The sequence below is a fragment of the Dama dama genome, chromosome 20 (genome assembly GCF_033118175.1).
Source record: "Dama dama isolate Ldn47 chromosome 20, ASM3311817v1, whole genome shotgun sequence".
NCBI lineage: Eukaryota > Metazoa > Chordata > Mammalia > Artiodactyla > Cervidae > Dama > Dama dama.
Window position 1 is genome coordinate 49,534,340 of NC_083700.1, and position 18,974 is coordinate 49,553,313.

Sequence of the window (18,974 nt, forward strand, 5' to 3'; positions counted from 1 at the left end):
GTTTTCACTCAGCACTGCTCCCTTTGCAGGGGAGAGGGTGGTCTGTGAGGAACGGGGATTGCCCGGCTTGAGGACGGACTGCAGGGTGAAGAGGCGTGTTCCTCACCAGGCTCGGGGAGGCCAGGGCGTGGGGCTTAGCTGTGCAGCTATCATCTCTGAATCAGTCTAATACCGTGACTAGGGGTACAGATTCTGTAACCCTCCGACTCCTGGGAGTAGCCCTAATTTTTATTCAAGCTTATGTTTCTTCTTCTCTATTTATTTGCCTTTATAATTTTATTTATTTGGCTGCGCTGGGTCTTCATTGTTGCACAGGCTTTTCTCTAGTTGTGGTGAACAGGAGCTTCTCCTAGTTGTGGTGCCTGGGCTTCCATTGTGGTGGCTTCTCTTGTTGTGGAGCGCGGACTCTAGAACACAGGCTCAGTAGTCGCGGCACACAGGCTTAGTCGCTCTGTGGCATGTGGGATCTTCCTGGATCAGGGATCGAACCCGTGTCTCCTGCATTGGCAGGTGGGTTCTTTACCACTGAGCCACCAGGGAAGCCCTATATTGACCTTTAAAATATCATTTAATTTGGCTTAGATCAAAGCCATAGTGGTTATTGAGAGGACAGAGGTACTAACCCTGCTCAGGGTGAACGCTCTGCTAGTGGTGATGGCTGGGAACAACTGCTAAGGCTGCTTTCACACACAGCGTTTTTCGTTTCTTTCCATGCAGCTCTCGACCATTTTTTTTTCTCTTTTTTGCCTTTCCCGCTCTTCCCTGACTCCGCAGGCACCTGTGCACATTGCTTAACCCTGTTGGTGATAGGCGGGTCCCTGACCCCTCGGGGGCACAGTTGTACATGCAGCCCCCACCCCATGGCTTTCCTCTCCAGCTGAGCCCACTGATGTATGGAAGAGTGGCCCAGCCCCTGAACCCTGACCGTCTTCGTTAATTAGCGTACATTGATTTATTTATGAGCACCGGGTCTTCACCAGAAGCAATCTGTCTTGTCTCTCTGGGTAGCACGACTGAGGAGCTGGATGAAGGTGTTCTAGCAGCTAAGGAACTCCTGCCATTTTCACCTGTTCTTATTGCTTGTAGGGTGGTGGGAAGGCATGAGCTCATTATCCTTCCTCAGTATTCTTTTTTGTTAGTCATGCTTTTCCGTCAGCTTCAGTCATATGAAGTAATAAACTGGCTCGTATGTCTCTAAAGGCTCTGAAATGTATTTGCCCTATTCCATTGTGACTCAGTCAGTAAAGAATTGGCCTGCAATGTGGGAGACCCAGGTCCAGTTCCTGGGTCAGGAAGATCCTCTGGAGAAGGGGATGGCAACCCACTTCAGTATTCTTGCCTGGAGAATTCCATGGACAGAGGAGCCTGGTGGGCTACAGTCCACAGGATCGCAAAGAGTTGGACACGACTGAGTGACTCACACACACACACTGGTGGACCTGCTGCCAGACCAGGAGAATTCCTCTATAGGATGAAAAAGGGGATAAGTCAACTTCCCATCACAGTAAATTTCACAAGTGATGTTTATCCTTTAACACTTTGTGAGCATTTTCTTTTGTTACGAGGAAGTCAGTTCTCATAGTTTTCTTAGATTTATGGCTTCACTCTCTTCTTCCCCCCTTAGACTTGAGGATCATGGCTGCGGGAAAGTTTGCAAGTCTTCCCAGAAACATGCCAGTGAATCACCAGTTCCCCCTCGCCTCGTCCATGGACCTTCTGAGCGGCAAGTCCCCTCTCGTTGAGCGTCGTGCAGATGCCTATCAAGACGTGTCTATACATGGCACCCTTCCCCGGAAGAAGAAAGGCCCTCCTCCCATCAGGTCCTGTGATAACTTCAGTCATGTGGGGACCCTCCCCCATTCCAGATCCCCACGGCAGCACTCACCTCTGAGCCAGGACGTCATCCAGGAGCAGCACCTGCAAGACTGGAAAGGCGAAGCCTTCACCTTCAGGTAGCTTCTTTAATTTCGCAAATGAAAATGATTTGTTTTAAAGGGCTTAAAAAAAATTTTTTTTTTAGGAAAAATATCAAACATGCACAAAGTAGAACAGATAGTTTAGTTAACTCCCATGGACCCATCACCCAGCTTCAACAGTTATCAACTCGTGGTTGGCTGCTTTGTCTGTACCCCACCCACTTTCCTTCCTCTGGTATTATTATTGTTTTCAGGCAAAGCTTTATTGTGCTCTGTTACTATTTTGAAGCAAATCTCAGACTTCATTTTATCTGTGAATATTTTGGTATATGTCTTTCAAAGATAAGGACTCTTATTTTAAAAAACATATAGCCACAGCATAAAAAACTGTAACACGTAAAAAAAGAACCGTTTCTTAATATCATTCAATTTGGAGGATATTAAGAGTATTTTAAGGTCAGCTTCCTGTATCATTAAATCCCTCAGAAGGAACCACGGCTTTTTTTTTTTTTTTTTTTTTTTTTGCATCAGATTATGAACTGCATCCATCCATTTCTATAGAGATGCCAGGATTTCTATAGTTAGGATGTCTATAATTGTGTAGGCGTCCCCATTATCCAGAGCATGCCTATGAAAACTTCCATAAGCTGAGATGGTGTGAAGTAGTAGTTACCCTAGGACGTATCATACTAATGGATGCATAAAACTAATGGATGCATAAAATAAATGGAGATAAAGCACAGATGCTCATGGACAGCTCAGGGCCAGGGTGACTTGATGCTGAGATGCTGCGTGTAGTTCTGGAGGGAACTTGGTGGTGCTACTCTTGCTGCTCTGCATGTGCACCGCCTGTGCAACAGCTTCCTGGAAACAGATGTTGAATGCTATTTTCGTATTTCACCTTTTTCCACAAAAGCAAAATTCCTCTTTAGACTTCTGTTAGTGAAATCAAGTACTAATGTAGGTTGTTTTGTAAAAGCAAAGTGGTGTCAAGCGCACTTTCAAAAAGTGGGGATACCTGTGTTTAGTTGTCAACAAGCTGAAATAAAATTGTGTTTGGTTTTGGATCCATTATCAAGTCAGCTTCAGAATACCTTAGAACAGGAATTGATTTCTTCTTCTGTCCACAAGGGACCTGGGTTAAATAAGCCTCATGGTCATAAAGGCTTTTTCTTTGGGTCTGAAATGGGCCTAGTTGTGACCCTGCTGGTGGAGCTGGTTTAGGACCGCTGCACCTCATTTTCTGTTGAACAAGACCAGCAGCCAGTGCTGTTGGTAAGCAGGGGGATGGTTTCTTCTGCTGTATCTCCTGACATCTCTCTCTCTGTCCAGCCCTGTAGCAAAGAAAACTGCTTTGGTCCTAGCTCATTTATTTGTTCAATACCTGTATATTGAACACCTGTGTTAGTTAGAATATGTTGATTTTGTAAGCGCTATTGCTTCACCAGGAAAATTCTGCCCATATCCTTTGAGTATCTTAACTAAAGGGATGGTCTGACATAGTCGACATCTTAGCTATCAAATCATTGCCCTCTTACAGGGTGGGGAAATATGTGCCCTGACACGATAGCAGTGGAACATGAGAAATGGTGTCCTCCCAGAGCAAACATTGTAGTGAAGGATCCAGATAATAAATAGAAGTAAATAAACAAGACAATGGCATATTATAGTCAGTGATATAGGGGAAATAGTAATATACTGGAGATTTATTGGGGTTATATTTTTTTTATAGAGTGGACGGTCTCTGAGGAGAGGAGTCAGTGGAAGGCTGTCCAGGCATAGGAAGAACAAGTGCAAGGAACCGGGGGTGGGAACATGTTTGAAAAACCCAAAACAAGCTAGGGTGACCTGTGGCTGGAGTGTGGCATGTTGAGAGACAAATATTACACATGTTGGGAAAGGACTAGACAGGCAAGAGTTCAGAATGAGTTGTATAATTGCAGTATTACAGGAGAAGATAAGTGGAAGCCCAGATAGTTTCTGGAGAAAGCATTGGAGAGTCTGCAGTGTTTCTGACATCAGACCCCACAGTTTCCCAGGGTGTTCTGGGCTTCAGATGGTTCTGCTCTGCAGAGTCTAGGTGGGTGGTCTGCTGATGACAGGTGCGCATGGAAGATCACACCTGTGCACGGTAATGTTGATATCACATCATGGGCACCTGATGCACTGCGATGCAGACGCAGAGCCGTCACTGCCCTGTCTTAAGGAGGCTATGAGGCAGCAAAGGAGGATAACTTCCAGCTAGCCAGAATTAAGCCCAGGCTGGAGTCAGAACCGCTATTACCTGGCTTCCTGTGGCCACTTTTTATTTATTAAGTTAAACTCTATATTGAGCTAGATATCCATGGGCTACCGCATGGAGATGGTTCACAAAGTCCAGGCTAGGTGTCTGCTCTTACCAGAGGGATCTCCCAGGGGCCGGGAGTAGTAATGGAGTCACCCTTTGTAGCTTGAGGAGGTTCTCAATAAACTCCTGAGGCCCAGGCTGTCAGCCTGCCAACAGTTCAAAGCTTTTTAACGGGAAGACTAACGTGGACATAGATCAGATCTCAGATCTTATCGGAGGTGGACACAAGTCATGAGTTTAAAGTCCAGGCTGTGGAAGACTTAGCAAGTACTGCTGGTTTAGGTTTGTTTCTGATTCAGAATTATGTTCATCTAAATCCACGTGTTTTTTTCTTAACTTAAAATACCTTATTGTTAAAGGTCAGCACAGGAAGTAATGCACATCCTTCAAAATTATGCTGAGTGTCAAAGGATCTAAAGTCCTCTTCCCCAACTCCCCAGCCTTATTGTTAATGTATTTTGTTTACCTGACACATCTTAAAAATATCCTGAGTTGTTCTCAGTTTTGAGGACTTCAAAGCACCTTATATTCTTTTTTTTTTTTTCCTCCCTAAATCCTTTTAAGTATTCCTAATAAGATTATGAGCTGCCTCAGTTACTTTTTGGAACAAGTCAGAGTGTCAACAAGTAACATTTTGTGAAAGTGAAAAGCTGGGCACAGGCTATTTGAATGAGAACCTGAGCCTTTAGAGTGGGAAGTGTGACTAAGGTGCTGGACAGAATTACCTCGAGAGAGAAACAGCATTTCTATTCCTAACTCAGCTCTGACAGCCCGGCAGAGCTGTGAGACCCACCACCCTGGTTCACTCACCACTGGAAGCTGGGAGCCATGTGTGCTTTAGAGTTCTGAATCCCTGACTCTAGGGACCTAAGACTAGTTAGGTCTACTTTTAACAAGATTATTGGTTTCTTGCTCTTTTTTTTTTGCCTTGTTTCAGATAAACTCTTCTGGCCTTATTTCTTTTCAGAGTGAATTCAGGGGTTAACTTCAGCTAAGAGTAGCTGAAGTTCAACTTGCCCAGATGTCAAGCCTGCAAGCCTTCCATTCCATCACACTTGAGGTTGGCATGACGATGGTGGAGCCATCTTGGGGAGTGACCCCCCACAACTCCTCATGTGGGCCCGCCTATACTCAGAGGGAAGTGCTCCAGACAGCACCTCCTTGTCTTGTGAAATATTCTAAGTTGCAAGTTCGCTGTTTTTCCAACAAATTTGTTTACTTTATTAATCACTAAAAAGTCACCTTTATGATTGAATATTAAGTAAATATCAACACTGTGGAAGGCCCCAGGCAAAGCAGAGGAAGTCTTCCTTTTGACCTAACATTTTGCATTAATAAGCTGTCATATAAACATGTATCATAGTCACATGAATTATTATCCCTTACATTTTATAGTTATAAAATATCTTCCTGTTCATAAGTTATCTTGTTTGAACATCATAACCCTATGTGACAGCAGATTTCATCGTTAGCAACAGCATCAGGTTGTCATCAATACAGCTCAATGGTTCAGGGATTGAATGGTTGAGGCACCTAAGGTTAGACCCTCATGTGTGACTGAGCTAGGATTGGGACTCAGAAACTATCATAGTGCCTTCCCCAAACACTGTGCTCTGTAGCCTTGCAAGAAGGCTGGCTCTGCTGTGGGCATCCTCTGAGTTATCTTCTCGCATGAACACTTCAGTCCCCAGGGTCTGACTGCAGCGTCTCAGACACCCACCTTGAGGAGGCCAGAGCCTTGGCCGCCAAGAGCAGGCAGAAGGCGGGCCTGGAAGGGGAACTGGTCTCCTTGTTCCGAGACCCGTATCTCTTGGCTCTGTTGTTATCTTGGCTGCCCTTGGATATACTTGTGGTTTGAAAAGTAGCCAAAGTGAGGAGCCCAACGCTCTTAAACCTGCTGCTTGGTGTCACAGAAGGAGCCTTTGTTCTGCAGGCTGAGCAAGGCTTCTCTGAGCAGTCTGCAGATGGGATTTCCTCTTGACATTAGCGTTGTTTGGCTGGTGTCCCTTGGGTTCATCTGTCTTCAAGGATGAATTTTTATTTCAATCTGGGACCTTCCTTGGGCTGAGAGGAGACCAGTTCCTGTTATGAGAGGTCAGCATTGCCAGGATAGGTGAAGGGTCAGTGCTTGGAGTCCACTGTTGGTCCTCTCCCTGCCCATGGGTACGTGGAGGCGCACATTCCTGGGAACAGCTGCTGAGAGTGTAATTCCTTCTACCCCCTGTGCTGTGGGAGCATGTGGCTGGACAATGCGGTGTTTCATTAATCTGCATGAGTGGAGCTGACTGACTAGTCACAAGTGTTTTAACTGATGGGGGCCAGAAAGTTTGCAGAATTATTCCAACTTAAAATCCCGTATCCTTTCCCAGGCAGTTAAGTAACCTTCTGTGTCATAGTGTCAGCTCTTCAAATTTGAAGCTGAAGTATTAAGACACAGGCTCTGGGCAGAAGACCCTTCTCCAAACACTAATTCTGCGCTATGTCGGTGCTCTCATCTGAAAAGTTGTTTCCACAGCCACCAAGTTCTAGAACTATTGATTTATGCTCCCCCAGACATGCAAATAGAGTAGTCTTTAGCACAACATTAATCAGAAGGATCTACTACGTGAAGGTCCACACGCAAGCATCTGCATGCTTTATACATGAGCATGTCTGCTGTCTATCGATTGGAAGCTCTTTGGGCACAGAGAAAAAGTTGGGCTTAGATTTGATAAAAGGCTATTTAATATGAATAAATTCTTTTTAGTAGATGGTACATTTATTGAGTTAGCAGAGTGGCAATGGCTTAACAGTGAAGAATGTCTCCAGAAAGTAGTAACCCATGCACTGAATTTTTATTTTTAAATTTTGAAGTTAAGTTTTATGAACAGTTTGAAATGCCCCTTGGTGTTTAAGTGCAGCTGTTGCAGATGGGTTAGCAAATTCCAAGCAATGGTGCATGTCCCGGCCCTGGTGGCCCCTGATGTGCTGAGGCCAGGAGCAGCTGGGTCAGAGGTGAGCTCAGCCCCTGCTGGGCATCTGGTACCAACCCAGGGTTGGGGGAGCCCAGAGAATGGGGAATGCCTGCAGGCCCACCAGCTGCCTGACAGTAGTCCTAAATCTTCTACCCGCAAGGATGGTTTCAACCTAAAGGCTGGGATCTGTGCATTCTCAGCTGTTCTGAGGGAAAACTGAAGTACCTTTTTTTTTTTTTTTAACTGATTGCAAACCACAACCAAGAAAATGATCAGACTTACACAAAGCCGTCCTTGTTAAGTGGAGCTGTTCAACATCTTCTTTCCTCCCCCAGCCCCCCACAAACCTGCTTTAAATTCTTGTTTATTCAGGCCTCCTGCATGTTATTGGAGCAAAAGTCAGGTTTGTCAGTCTTCTGTGAGTCAGAAGCTATGAGTTTGTCACACCCCTCAGGATAGGTTGAAGCACACTGTAGACAGAAGATGCTCTGCAGTTACAGATGACTCGTATTCTTATCACATGTGGATTGGGGAGCCATCCCAGCCAGGCCAGGAGGTAGGAGCTGGGGAAGTTGCTCTTGTTGATTAGGAGATCCCTTCTGGAGACTGGACTGGGGCCACAGGAGTGATAAGCCCTCCGCCGCCACCTCCGCGGCCACCCTGCTGTTCACAGCCTTGTTAAAGCTGTCACCACCCAGTCTGTCTCTAAGAGACTAGCTGCAGGATTGCCTGCAGAATTTCAAGCTTTCTCTCCTCCAGGGGCCCAGGCACAGGCACTGAGGGTGTTCCTGTTTTTGGATTGTGCTGTTATTTACAAATTAGAGAAGTCTGAGAAACCTTCCATGTTGACCCAGCCTTTATGTCTGTGGTTCCAGAATCGCTTGCAAACATAGTCAGGGGTGGACAGAGAGAACGCAAGTCATGTAATCCAGGAGGTCTCAGTTCATCCACTACTAGGTGTGTGAACTAGGACAGGTTCGAAACTATAAACTGAGGGTGAGCATAATGCCTCTGAGGGATGCTGTGAAGATTTGCTGTCACTAAACCTGCAGCTTCCACTGAATGGCACTGCTCTGACTTTCACTCGTAAGCCTGCTGCTGCCTCTGGGAGTCTGGGTGGAACAGGTCATGTCCTTGCTCTCACTTCCACCTGATCATAGCAGTTTGTTCTTCTGCCAACTCTGCTGGGTGACGCCTGACCCTGAAGGCCACTGGTTATATTGCTGGGATGTTGATGTACCCGTGGATACCAAAGAAAGCAGCTAGTGACCTTGGGGTTGATTCCAGCAAACAGACTGGGTGGCTCTGTGACCTTGTGTAAGTTACTTCATCTTTCTGACCTCAAAGGGTGGCTTGGGGGTCAAATACAACCCCACATGAAGGCACCTCGCCCGGGACCTGACATGGAGCAGGGGCTTAGATGTTGGTTTCCGCCCTTCCTTCCTCCTGGAAGGCCAAAGGCCAGCACTTGGAGGCTACTAATCCTCGTATTTAACCTGAGATCACGTTCAATGCCTGCAGGTTTCCGTGGGAGAAAGTTTCCCATGTGTTGACAGTCTGGCCGGAATCCCTCTATCTGGGTCTGCTCTAAGCGGCCCTGCAGCAGTGCATCTTGGCCACTATTCAAGCTTACAGGTCTGACAACCCCATGGCGCACGGAAAGTCAGCACACCATGGCACTGAGATAGAGTCTGTCCTTGGTGAACTGGCCCAAGCCCTTGTCCTTGTGCTTAATGTCAGTGTCTTCACTGTTTCTTCTTTGCTGAGTATTTATTGAGTTTATTTAGTGTCAGGTATTGTGCTGGGTTCTTCCCAGGTGGCTCAGTGGTGAAGGATCCGACTGACAACGCAGGAGACGTGGGTTTGATCCCTGGGTCAGGAAGATCCCCTGGAGCAGGAAACAGCAACCCATTCCAGTATTCTTGCCTGGAGAATCCCATGGACAGAGAAGCCTGGCAGGCTTCAGTCCATGGGGCCACAGAGAGTCGAACACGACAGTAACTCAGCACACACATTGTGCTGGGTACCAGGTCCCCAGTGGAGAATAAAGTATAGATGTGGGCCTTGCCTTGGGGAGTGCCCAGTTTAGGGCACTAAACTGAATGAGGAGGTACAAGGAAGGTCATATCAGACAGCCCTGAGTTCCTTGAACTGGGGAGAGAGAAGGCCTCTCTGCAGGAAGGAACATTTGAAGATTTAATATAAAAAAACAATGTAAACTACTTCATTAATATTTTATGTTACAATGTATTAAAATGATAATATTTTTGAAATATAAAGTTAGAACATTATTGAGTTCACCTCTTTCTTTTCAATGGACTACTAGGAACATTTACATTACATGTTTTTCACATTGTATTTCTGTTAGTTCCAGTCTAGACCTCACTCAGGAGTTTAGATTTTCTCCGAAGGTCAAAGGGAAGCCTTTAAAGAGTTTTAAGCAAGGCAATAGCATGATCTGGCTCAGTTAGTAGAAGACTCAGTGGAGAAGTGATTGACGGGGGAATAGGAGTTGGAGGGAGGGCAGGAGGCGGTTGCAGAAGTTCAGGAAGCAGAGGGGGGTCTGTTCTGGGAGGGTAGTTCAGTTCAGTTCAGTCACCCAGTCATGTCCGACTCTTTGCAACCCCATGAACCACAGCATGCCAGGCCTCCCTGTCCATCTCCAACTCCCAGAGTCCACCCAAACCCATGTCCATTGTGTTGGTGATGCCATCCAACCATCTCATCCTCTGTTGTCCCCTTCTCCTGGGAGGGTAGTAGAGGAGACGAAAGTGGGTGGATTCAAGATCTATTTTGTAGGTAGAATCTACCAGAATTACTGAGGGTTAGATAGAGAGAGATAAGGGAGTGGGACAGTCAAGCATGGCTCGGGGAGCTGGGTGGGGGGAGCGGGGAAGAGTGGAGAGGAGCAGGGCTTTATTTGGTGATCGGGCTGCTTTTTCCTGGGAGGAGGAGGTGATGGTTCGATTGCAGAGAATCAAGACTTCTGTTTTACGTGTGCTGAGTCTGAGATGTATGCGTGTCTACTGGAGGTGTTAACCAACCAGTTGGTGTTGTGAGCCTGGAGCTATGGAGAGAGGTCTGGGCTAAAAGTTATAAAGTTAGGAGTCTGCATACAAATGATATTAAAGCCAGAAATGGATGCCATTGGCCAGGGAGAGAGCTGTATAGAGCATAAAGGCAAGGGCCCCTAGGGCCCAGCCAGGAGGAACCCGAGCACAGACCATTCTGGGGAGTCAGCATAGGAGGCTGAGTGTTCAGAGGGGAGCAGAGAAATGAGGCAGGAACCACACATGGTTGGTGTTCAAAGGAAGGTGGGGATGAGAGACAAAATTCAACAGGAAAAGATCTAATCTTTTAAGTACGTAGTAAAACAAAGCACATTTTTTCATTACTTGATTCTTTTTATAAACCGTTTTTTGATTTGATTAAAGCAGACGTGTCCCCGGGGCCGCCCTCCCTCTGGGCCTGTGTCAGCAGTGTGGTGATTATGCCTGTGGTTGGTTCCTTCCCTGGCGGTTCTATGCATCCCCCGACAGCTCCGTGGACAGAGGTTACATAGACCACTGTGGCTAGTGTTCAGACTTTTGCCTGAGGGGTGAGGGCTGTTTTTCTAAGGTGCCTGCCCTGGAAAAGGGGCCTGGAGTGCATGTTCCTATATATGTTTGGCTAAGTGAGGTCTTTCCTTTTATTTTCTCAAAACTGTAGCACTTTGGGGCTTCCCTGACAACTCAGTTGGTAAAGAATCTGCCTGCAATGCAGGAGACCCTGGTTCAATTCCTGGGTTGGGAAGATCCGCTGGAGAAGGGAAAGGCTACCCACTCCAGTATTCTGGCCTAGAGAATTCCATGGACTGTATAGTCTGTGGGGTCACAAGGAGTCGGACAGAATAAAAGCAGTACTTTTATTCTGTCTCTGAGTTAGTTGAGAAGAAACCTTTACAAACACACTCCTTTAGCAGTGAGTGGGGAATGGTTGGGGGCAGGGTGGATGGGGCCAGTAGGAGTGGAGGAAGGGCAGATAGACACCCGCCAAACAAAGCATCTGCTTTTATCAAAAGTGCTGTGTTTGGGCTTAGCCAGCCCAAAGCCTGATGATTCACTGATGCCAGACCCTCTGTGGCTGCCAAGAGACATACTGGCCTTGATACGGTTTTTCTCATTGTTACTCTATTCAGTTTGACTGACTGCTGCCAAGTTAAGATTTCAACAGTGGCTTTTTAACTTAATGCTCTCCTGGAGTTCTGCTGAACACAAGTTGACCCATGACCACATCAGGTCTTCGTCAACCAGGACCGCTTGGTATTAACCTTGGATTCCTGTAGAGACTCACCATAGTGTGATATGTAGGAGATTTAAATGGTGCTGTTTTAACATGATTAGGGAATCTGCCTGAGGAGGCGGTTTAATTGCCATTCTTTCGGTGTATGTCATGAACACATTCATCAGGCATGGCTGTATTTTCAGATGAGATAGAAACTGACTCATAGGAATAGGAATTGGCTGCTGAAGTGAAAGAAGCAGGAGTTTGTGAAGCAGCCGGGCCTTAGGATCTCTGGTCACCAGGACAGGAATTGTGTCCTCATCTACAGTCTACCCTGGGCTGTAGGAAGAAAGATTCCCCAAGTTGAGGGAAATGACAAAGAGGGTCTCACGGTCTGAGGCTCTGAAAGGGAAATGCAGTTCAGGACAACTGACAACAGCATGCTGACCAGAGCTTGAAGGAGGAACAGGTACGTTGTGACCATCCAGGGAGCACTTGTGTTTAAGGATGTGTAGGAAGGACTGTCTCCAGCCTGGACTGACCCAGGTACAGGATCCCCCCGACGATAGCAATGATGAGCCAGGGCTGATCTGATAAATTCCTTCACTAGTACACTGAGTATTTGTGTGCTGGAGATTCAAAGACAGGCCAGGGCTTTTGTCCAGCTGAGGAGCTCATGGCCCTGGGAGAAGGGGATGCAGGTTTTGAACCATCTGAGCTCACCTGCACCTGTTTTCTCTCCTTGCTGCTGACCTGCCTTCCCATCCACATTTTTGCCCTCCAGTCACTCCACTAGCTCAATAAGCAATTCTACTTTTCTTGACCTCTGACTCTAACATCTTTCCAGAAATCATGTTACTTTTTCTCCTTGACCAGGGGATTGCAGGCTGTGCTTTCTAGGTAACCTTCCCTCAGAGCCTGCCTTCACTGTGCCACCACTTGCTCTGGGCTATTCTGGCCTTGGACCCAGACTTAGGGAAGGTCGGGCCTTGCAGCCGAGGCCCGTATCAGAGGGTGGCTCTGGGCTGTGGAAAGAAATCGAGTGCAGAGTGAGCAGAGGATTGTAAGGAATGCTATGGGTAACAAAAAGGGCTTTCAGAAATTATGTTTGGAATAATAAAACCAAAGAGAGGGGGATGTGAGAGAAACCCAACTGCTGAGCTTCTGTTCAGCTTGCGTTTTTTTCTTTTTTTGGTCCAGGAAATGACTTCTCTGATTGGAAAGGGTAGGATAGAGGTGAAGGAGGATAGTAGATGAGGCCATGACAAGAGGCTCTAATGCCACCAAATAAACTGAAGCCCCAAGGCCTGAGAAGAAAGGCTGAGACCACCAGAGCAGTGCACAGCATTGGAGAAATGCTGGCATCACCAAGAGTGACAGGAGAGATGAAGATAGATAAGGATTTTAATTTCCAAAATGGAACTAGGGAGATAAAATTAATCTATAAAATGGTAAGATTGACATCCATCTCAGGAAATATTCTAAAAAGGATTATTAGAACAATGATTTTTGAATACTTGAGGAAGGAAGCAACAACCAGTAGTAATTAGCAGGGCTTTGCCAAAAAGCAGGTCAGACTAGTTTCACTTTCCTTCCTGGGGTTACTTTGTTGGTAGATTAGAGGACCGTTGAGAAGGTGTATATTCAGGTGTCAGTCATCAGTGATATCCTTAGGATGAAAGTGATTGCAGGCCAGATGATGGTACAGGAAACACTCTCTAGGCTGTGTCCTTAGTCCATTTCTAGCCAACTTTAAAGTATCTTTTAGACAATGATACTGACATAAACATCATGTTGGTGGATGTTATGAATATTGGGGGAATAACTGATATGTCAAAGAGATAGAAGTAAGATCCAAAAAAGATCTTGGCATTTTGAAACAACAGACCAAACCTAACTAGAAGAACTGTGTGTGTGTGTGTGTGTGCGTGTGCGTGCACACACACTCACTCAGTCGTGTCCAACTCTTTGCGACCCTTTAGACTCTAGCCCGCCAGGCTCCTCAGTCCATGGGATTCTCCAGGCAAGAATAGTGAAGTGGGTTGCCATTCCTTTCACCAGGAGATCTTCTCAACCCAGGGATCAAACCCGAGTTTCCCGTGTCTCCTGCATTGCAGGCAAATTCTTTACCTGGTGAGCCATCGGGGAAGCCCAACCAGAAGGACTCAGGAGAGACAAAGACTTGCGCTGAGGCCAAAAAACAAAATAAATGTATAGCGTTTGGCTTAATAGCCACATGTGAAAAAATATTCCAGGATTTAGGTAATTGCAACCTTAGAGTGAGTCAGCAGTATTCTTTGGTTGTCAAAGAAGCTAATGTGATTTTAGGAGCATTAATTGAGTTTAATAATTGGACCAAGGGAAGTGGTTACACTTGGCTGCCCAGCTCCCATCTGGTGAATTGTTTTCTCTAAACAGAAACAGAAGGTGAATTCCTCCACTACAGAGCAGTGAGCTTCTGTCTAGATCACTCTTCTACTCTAAAGCAAAGCGGTTTAATCATCAAGGCATACCCCTAAGGTTCTTTGTATTAGTGAAAACTCATGTCATGGGTTAACCCTGGGAGGAGAATATAAAATAATCACCAACCTTAATCCTATCAACTACAAGTGAGCCAGCTTTAACAAATGAAATCAAGAAGTATGTCTTGAGATGTGGGTGAGTAAATCTCGTATTTATTTTGCAAAGGGATGAAACAAAATATATTGTCGGAAATGCCCATCTAAGAGTGTTATAGTTCTCTGTTTTAAAGCTACATCCCTTTTTAAAGCACAATCGTATGCATATTTTATAATTAATTTCATAATTAACTTTTATGGGTGATTTCTTTTTCCCCCTTTGGCTTCTTTTTTTTTTTAAAGATTAAAGTAGCATTCACTTACAATGTTAACAGAGTACATCCTTCTTTTAATTAGCAAAGACTGTGCATATAATAAGCCCCTGCATTGCATGAGAAAGTAACTTAAAAATTTTTTTTATTTATTTTTATTTTTAATTGGAAGATAATTGCTTTACAATGTTGTTTTGGTTTCTGCCATGTAACAACATGAATCAGCCATAAGTATGCACATGTCCCCTCCCTCTTGAACCTCCCTCCTACCCCTCTAGGTTGTCACAGGGCCCCAGGTTGACCTCCCTATGTCATACTTCAAATTTCCACTAGCTATCTGTTTTACATAAGGCTTCCCAGGTGGCTCAGTGGTAAAGAATTGGCCTACTCATACAGGAGGTGAGGGTTCGAGCTCTGCATTGGGAAAATCCCCTGGAGAAGGGAATGGCAACCCACTCCAGGATTCTTGCCTGGGAAATCTCATGGATAGAGGAGCCTTGGTGGGCTACAGTCCATGCAGTCTTGAAGAGGAGCCTGGTGGGCTACAGTCCATGAAGTCACAAAGAGTCAGACACAGCTGAGTACGTATTAATGGTAGTTTTATTCCTAGTTTTTTAAGAAATCTCCATGCTATTCTCCATAGTGACTGTATCAGTTTACATTCCCACCAACTGAGCAACAAGGTTGTTTTTCTCCACATCCTCTCTAGCATTTATTGTTTGCAGGGTTTTTGCTGATGGCCATTCTGACCAGTGTGAGATGGTACTTCATTGTAGTTTTGCTTTACATTTCTCTAATAATGAGCGATGTTGATCATATATTCCTGTGTTTATTGGCTATCTGTACGTCTTCTTTGGAGAAATGTCTACTTAGGCCTTCTGCCCATTTTTTTGATTGGGTTGTTTGTTTTTCTGATATTGAGCTGCATGAGCTGCTTATATATTTTGGAGGTTAATCATTTGTCTGTTGCTTCATTTGTAATTATTTTCTCCCATTCCAAGGGTCGCTTTTTTTCATCTGGTGTATAGTTTCCTTTGCTGTGCTTTTAAATTTAATTAGGATAAAGTAACTCTTTATTGCAACTTTAATGTGATTCCCAGTATCAGTAGAGAAACTGTCCATCTAACTACACACTAGCTCGTGTTTTTCCAAGTGATGTCATTTCTCCACTCACCAGGCCAGTCCTGTTTTAAGCATCTAGTTCTTCATTTTCCCATAAACAGTTGGAAATGACCTTGTGGTCCACTCTCAGTCCTCTTGGTTATCTCCCTGGTTAACCTCCTCTCTGGCATTTCAAACGTGTCCAGATATATTCATTTGCAGCTGAAGCAGCCAGCTTCTCAAGACCACTTTGAAAATATCTAGTCTCAGAGGGGCTGGGGAGCTAGGCACTGGCCTGACAGCAATGACCTTCCACTGCTAAGGGAGTTCTGTCTGTGGCCATCACCGCTCAGTCACAGGCCTGTGGCTATATTATCTCCTTCATGAGGAGGCCCGTCAGTCCAAGAACAACATTTCTCTCATGTTCCCTCTTTCTCTCCAATGTTATTCTTCCCTAGACGAACCCATGGAGTGTGGTGGGAAGGGTTAGAGTCTAGATCTTCTGCAAACTGGAGAGAACTCACACACACACGCATACACACATACACACACACACACACACTCATACTCATTCATTCAAACCAACATTGATTGAGCAGCTGTACTCTGGGGCTAGAGGTGAATAAAATAAAAATGGTCCCTATTCTCAGTGAGATTATAGTCCAGTAAGGGAAATAAACAAGCGTATACATATTGTATTGAGTTATTATTTGTTACAGTAAAGTTTTATATTATGACAATTATAATTCAATATAATATGTGTACTTCTTTATATGTTTTATAATGCATAGAAAATAAGTGCCAATGAGATGTTATTAATTCTGTGAGTTGGTGCTGGGGAGGAAGGAAGGGGAAAGAGTGGTCAGAGAAGATGGAAATGAATAGAAAGACGATGGGAACTCTCTAGACTTCTTGGTTCAGGGAATTTCAAATAGTTTGGATTTGTTGTAGCATAAGGAGCATGTTGAGGAGATGAGGCTGGTGAGATGGACAAGGCCTTCGAATCATGTATAGCATCTAATAAAATATAAGATGAGAATGCTATACTCTCCCATATGTTAATCTTACCTGAAACAACATGGGTTTAATCAGGAATATTGGCCAATGGAAGCAAAATCTTAATAGATGCAAAGCCTCTTGCTGTCTCTTCCTCCCCCCACACCTCTAACCCCACAGCTCCCCAAGGTGTTGAGATGTTGATAGAACTTCGTGCTGGAGGACAGAGTGACTGAGGGCTCTAAGTTCCAAGGCCATGTCCACATGCACGTAGGACGAGGTTGCCAACAAAGGGTAAACTTCCTCCCAGTTATTGGGTTCACCTTTCCTGATTATTGATGTGCCCCCGTACATGGGTTGGTTAAGGTAAACCAGTAGTCCCCTAGGCTGCAGTGTTGGTCCTCTCTGGCACAACTGCTACACGTGAAGAAGCCTATTGGTCACACTCGTCCTAAGTCTTTTGGTATTGCATTTCAGTTAAATGTTCTAGGAATGAGGTCATTTGTGGTAAGTGGATACCCGCAAGCTGGAACTCCACTCAGATGTATAAACCTTCTAGTCCCTCACCTCAGTAAGTTTTAAGTTGATGATTTTTGCACAGTGCCTTCATATCTGGGAACTGTGCCTTACTTAGCAGCTTTGTATAGATTCTTGGTGTGTTCTGCAGTCATCATTTGTGAATCATGACGGTTTTCTTCTCCCTTTCCCAATTCTTACACTTTTATTTCTTTGCTTACTTAAGTGTACCGACTAGAACCTCCAGGACAGTGCATCAGAGCAGTGACAGGGGACATCCTCATCTTGTTTCTCATCGGTCGATTGGTTTTAGTAATGATTCGGCTCAGACGGTTAAGCGTCTGCCCGTGATGTGGGAGACCCCGGTTTGATCCCTGGGTCGGGAAGATCCCCTGGAGAAGGAAATGGCAACCCACTCCAGTACTCTTGCCTAGAAAATTTCATGGATGGAGGAGCCTGGTGGGCTACAGTCCATGGGGTCGCAAAGAGTCGGACACAACTGAGCGACTTCACTCACTCAGTACTTCCACCAATAAGAATGAGGTTTTTACCAGATATATTTGTCCTTTTTTATTTCTAGTTTGTGATGAGTTAGCTTTTTCCTTGTTGAGATCATGAAAAGTTGGTGGTATTTTTTTAAATCCTCTTCCTCCCCCCATTAATTAGAACCCCCAAATGATTTTTCCTTTAATCTGTTAACGTTAATGTGGTGAATAGATTTTCTCAAGTTAAACTGACCCTTTATTCCAGGAGTCAGCCCTGTTTGATTATGATGTATTTTTATACATTCTTGGATTCTTAAAATAGGTTTGTCAACATTTTGTTTTAGGACTTTTTTTGTGTGTCTCTTCATGTGTGAGATTAACCTGTTCTTTTTCTTTCTTTTATTAACCTGGTGTCCTTTAGCATCAAAATTATAATATCCTCTTTTTCAAATTTCTTGAAGAGTTTATATAATTTTCATAGTAATAAATTCCAAAGTTTGGCAGAACTTCCTGGTTAGGAAAACCATCTAGATCTGTAGCTGTTGAACAACTGATTCAATTTTTTAATCGTTATAGATAGGACTCTTCAGGCTTCCTGTTTGAGTCTATTTTAGTATTATTTTTCCCGGAATTTGCTTTTTTCCTAAGCTTTCAAATTTTTTGGTATAAAGATGTTCATAATATTCTCTGACTGCACTCGCTTGTATCTATGATTATGTGCTGTGAGCGCTCAGCCTCAGTCATGGTCCAACTCTTTGTGACCCCAAGGCCTGGAGCCCGTCAGGTTCCTCTGATTTTTCTGGCAAGAATACTGGAGTGAGTTGCCATTTCCTCCTCCAGGGGACCTTCCTGACCCAGGGATCTCTGATTATACCCCCACTTTATTTCTCTGCTGTTTTGTGCCTTCTCTCATTTTCCCCCCCTTGATTATATCTGTTGGAGGTTTATTTTTATTAGACTTCTGAAGAACCAGGCTTCATTTGTTCCTCCCTTACTGTATCATTTTTTTTTTTTTATTTCTGCATTTAAGAAATCTTTAGTCTATTTTTAAAATGTTTGTTCTGTTCTCTTAACTTAAGCTGGAAATAGTTAATTTCAGTCTCCTCTAAAAATAAGCATTTAAGGCTCTAGTTTCCTCCAAAATAACCACTTTGATTGTATTCTACATGTGCTATATTCTACATTGTGCAAATCTGTCTTGAGTTTAATCTGGTTAACAGTTACCATGTTTGGTGATAGATTTGGGTTTATAGCTACCTCTTATTCTGTGTGTCTGTACTGTTCGTACATTTTTCTAACCTATGGTCATTTTTTTAACTGCCTTATTTTGAATTGTCTTAAAAAAAAAACTCTATTCCTATTCATTTAGTGGTTAGTTTAAAAATACCTTTAAATGACTTTATACAACATAATAGAGTAAAACAATAGCTTTCCTTCTTTCCGAGCAATGCAGGATTTAGAACATGCGCTTCGGGCACCTTCCACTTGGCTCCTATGTCAGTGTTGCCCTGTGTTTTAGTTTGTCTTTTAAAATTGTGGTTAATTACACATACCATAAAATTTACC

At 44.4% G+C, this 18,974-nt stretch overlaps 1 protein-coding gene across 4 annotated transcripts in view; it reads left to right on the forward strand.

Moving 5' to 3' along the window:
• The window catches only part of BCAR3 (BCAR3 adaptor protein, NSP family member), a 220,015-nt gene that overhangs the window by 102,442 nt on the left and 98,599 nt on the right, over nucleotides 1–18,974 (forward strand). For all 4 annotated transcript variants that reach the window (XM_061121343.1, XM_061121345.1, XM_061121342.1 and 1 more), the window contains exon 2: nucleotides 1,625–1,952. In XM_061121343.1, the coding sequence (XP_060977326.1) occupies nucleotides 1,636–1,952 (317 nt within the window). In that variant the 5' untranslated portion in view covers nucleotides 1,625–1,635. The remainder of the gene's footprint in view (nucleotides 1–1,624; nucleotides 1,953–18,974) is intronic.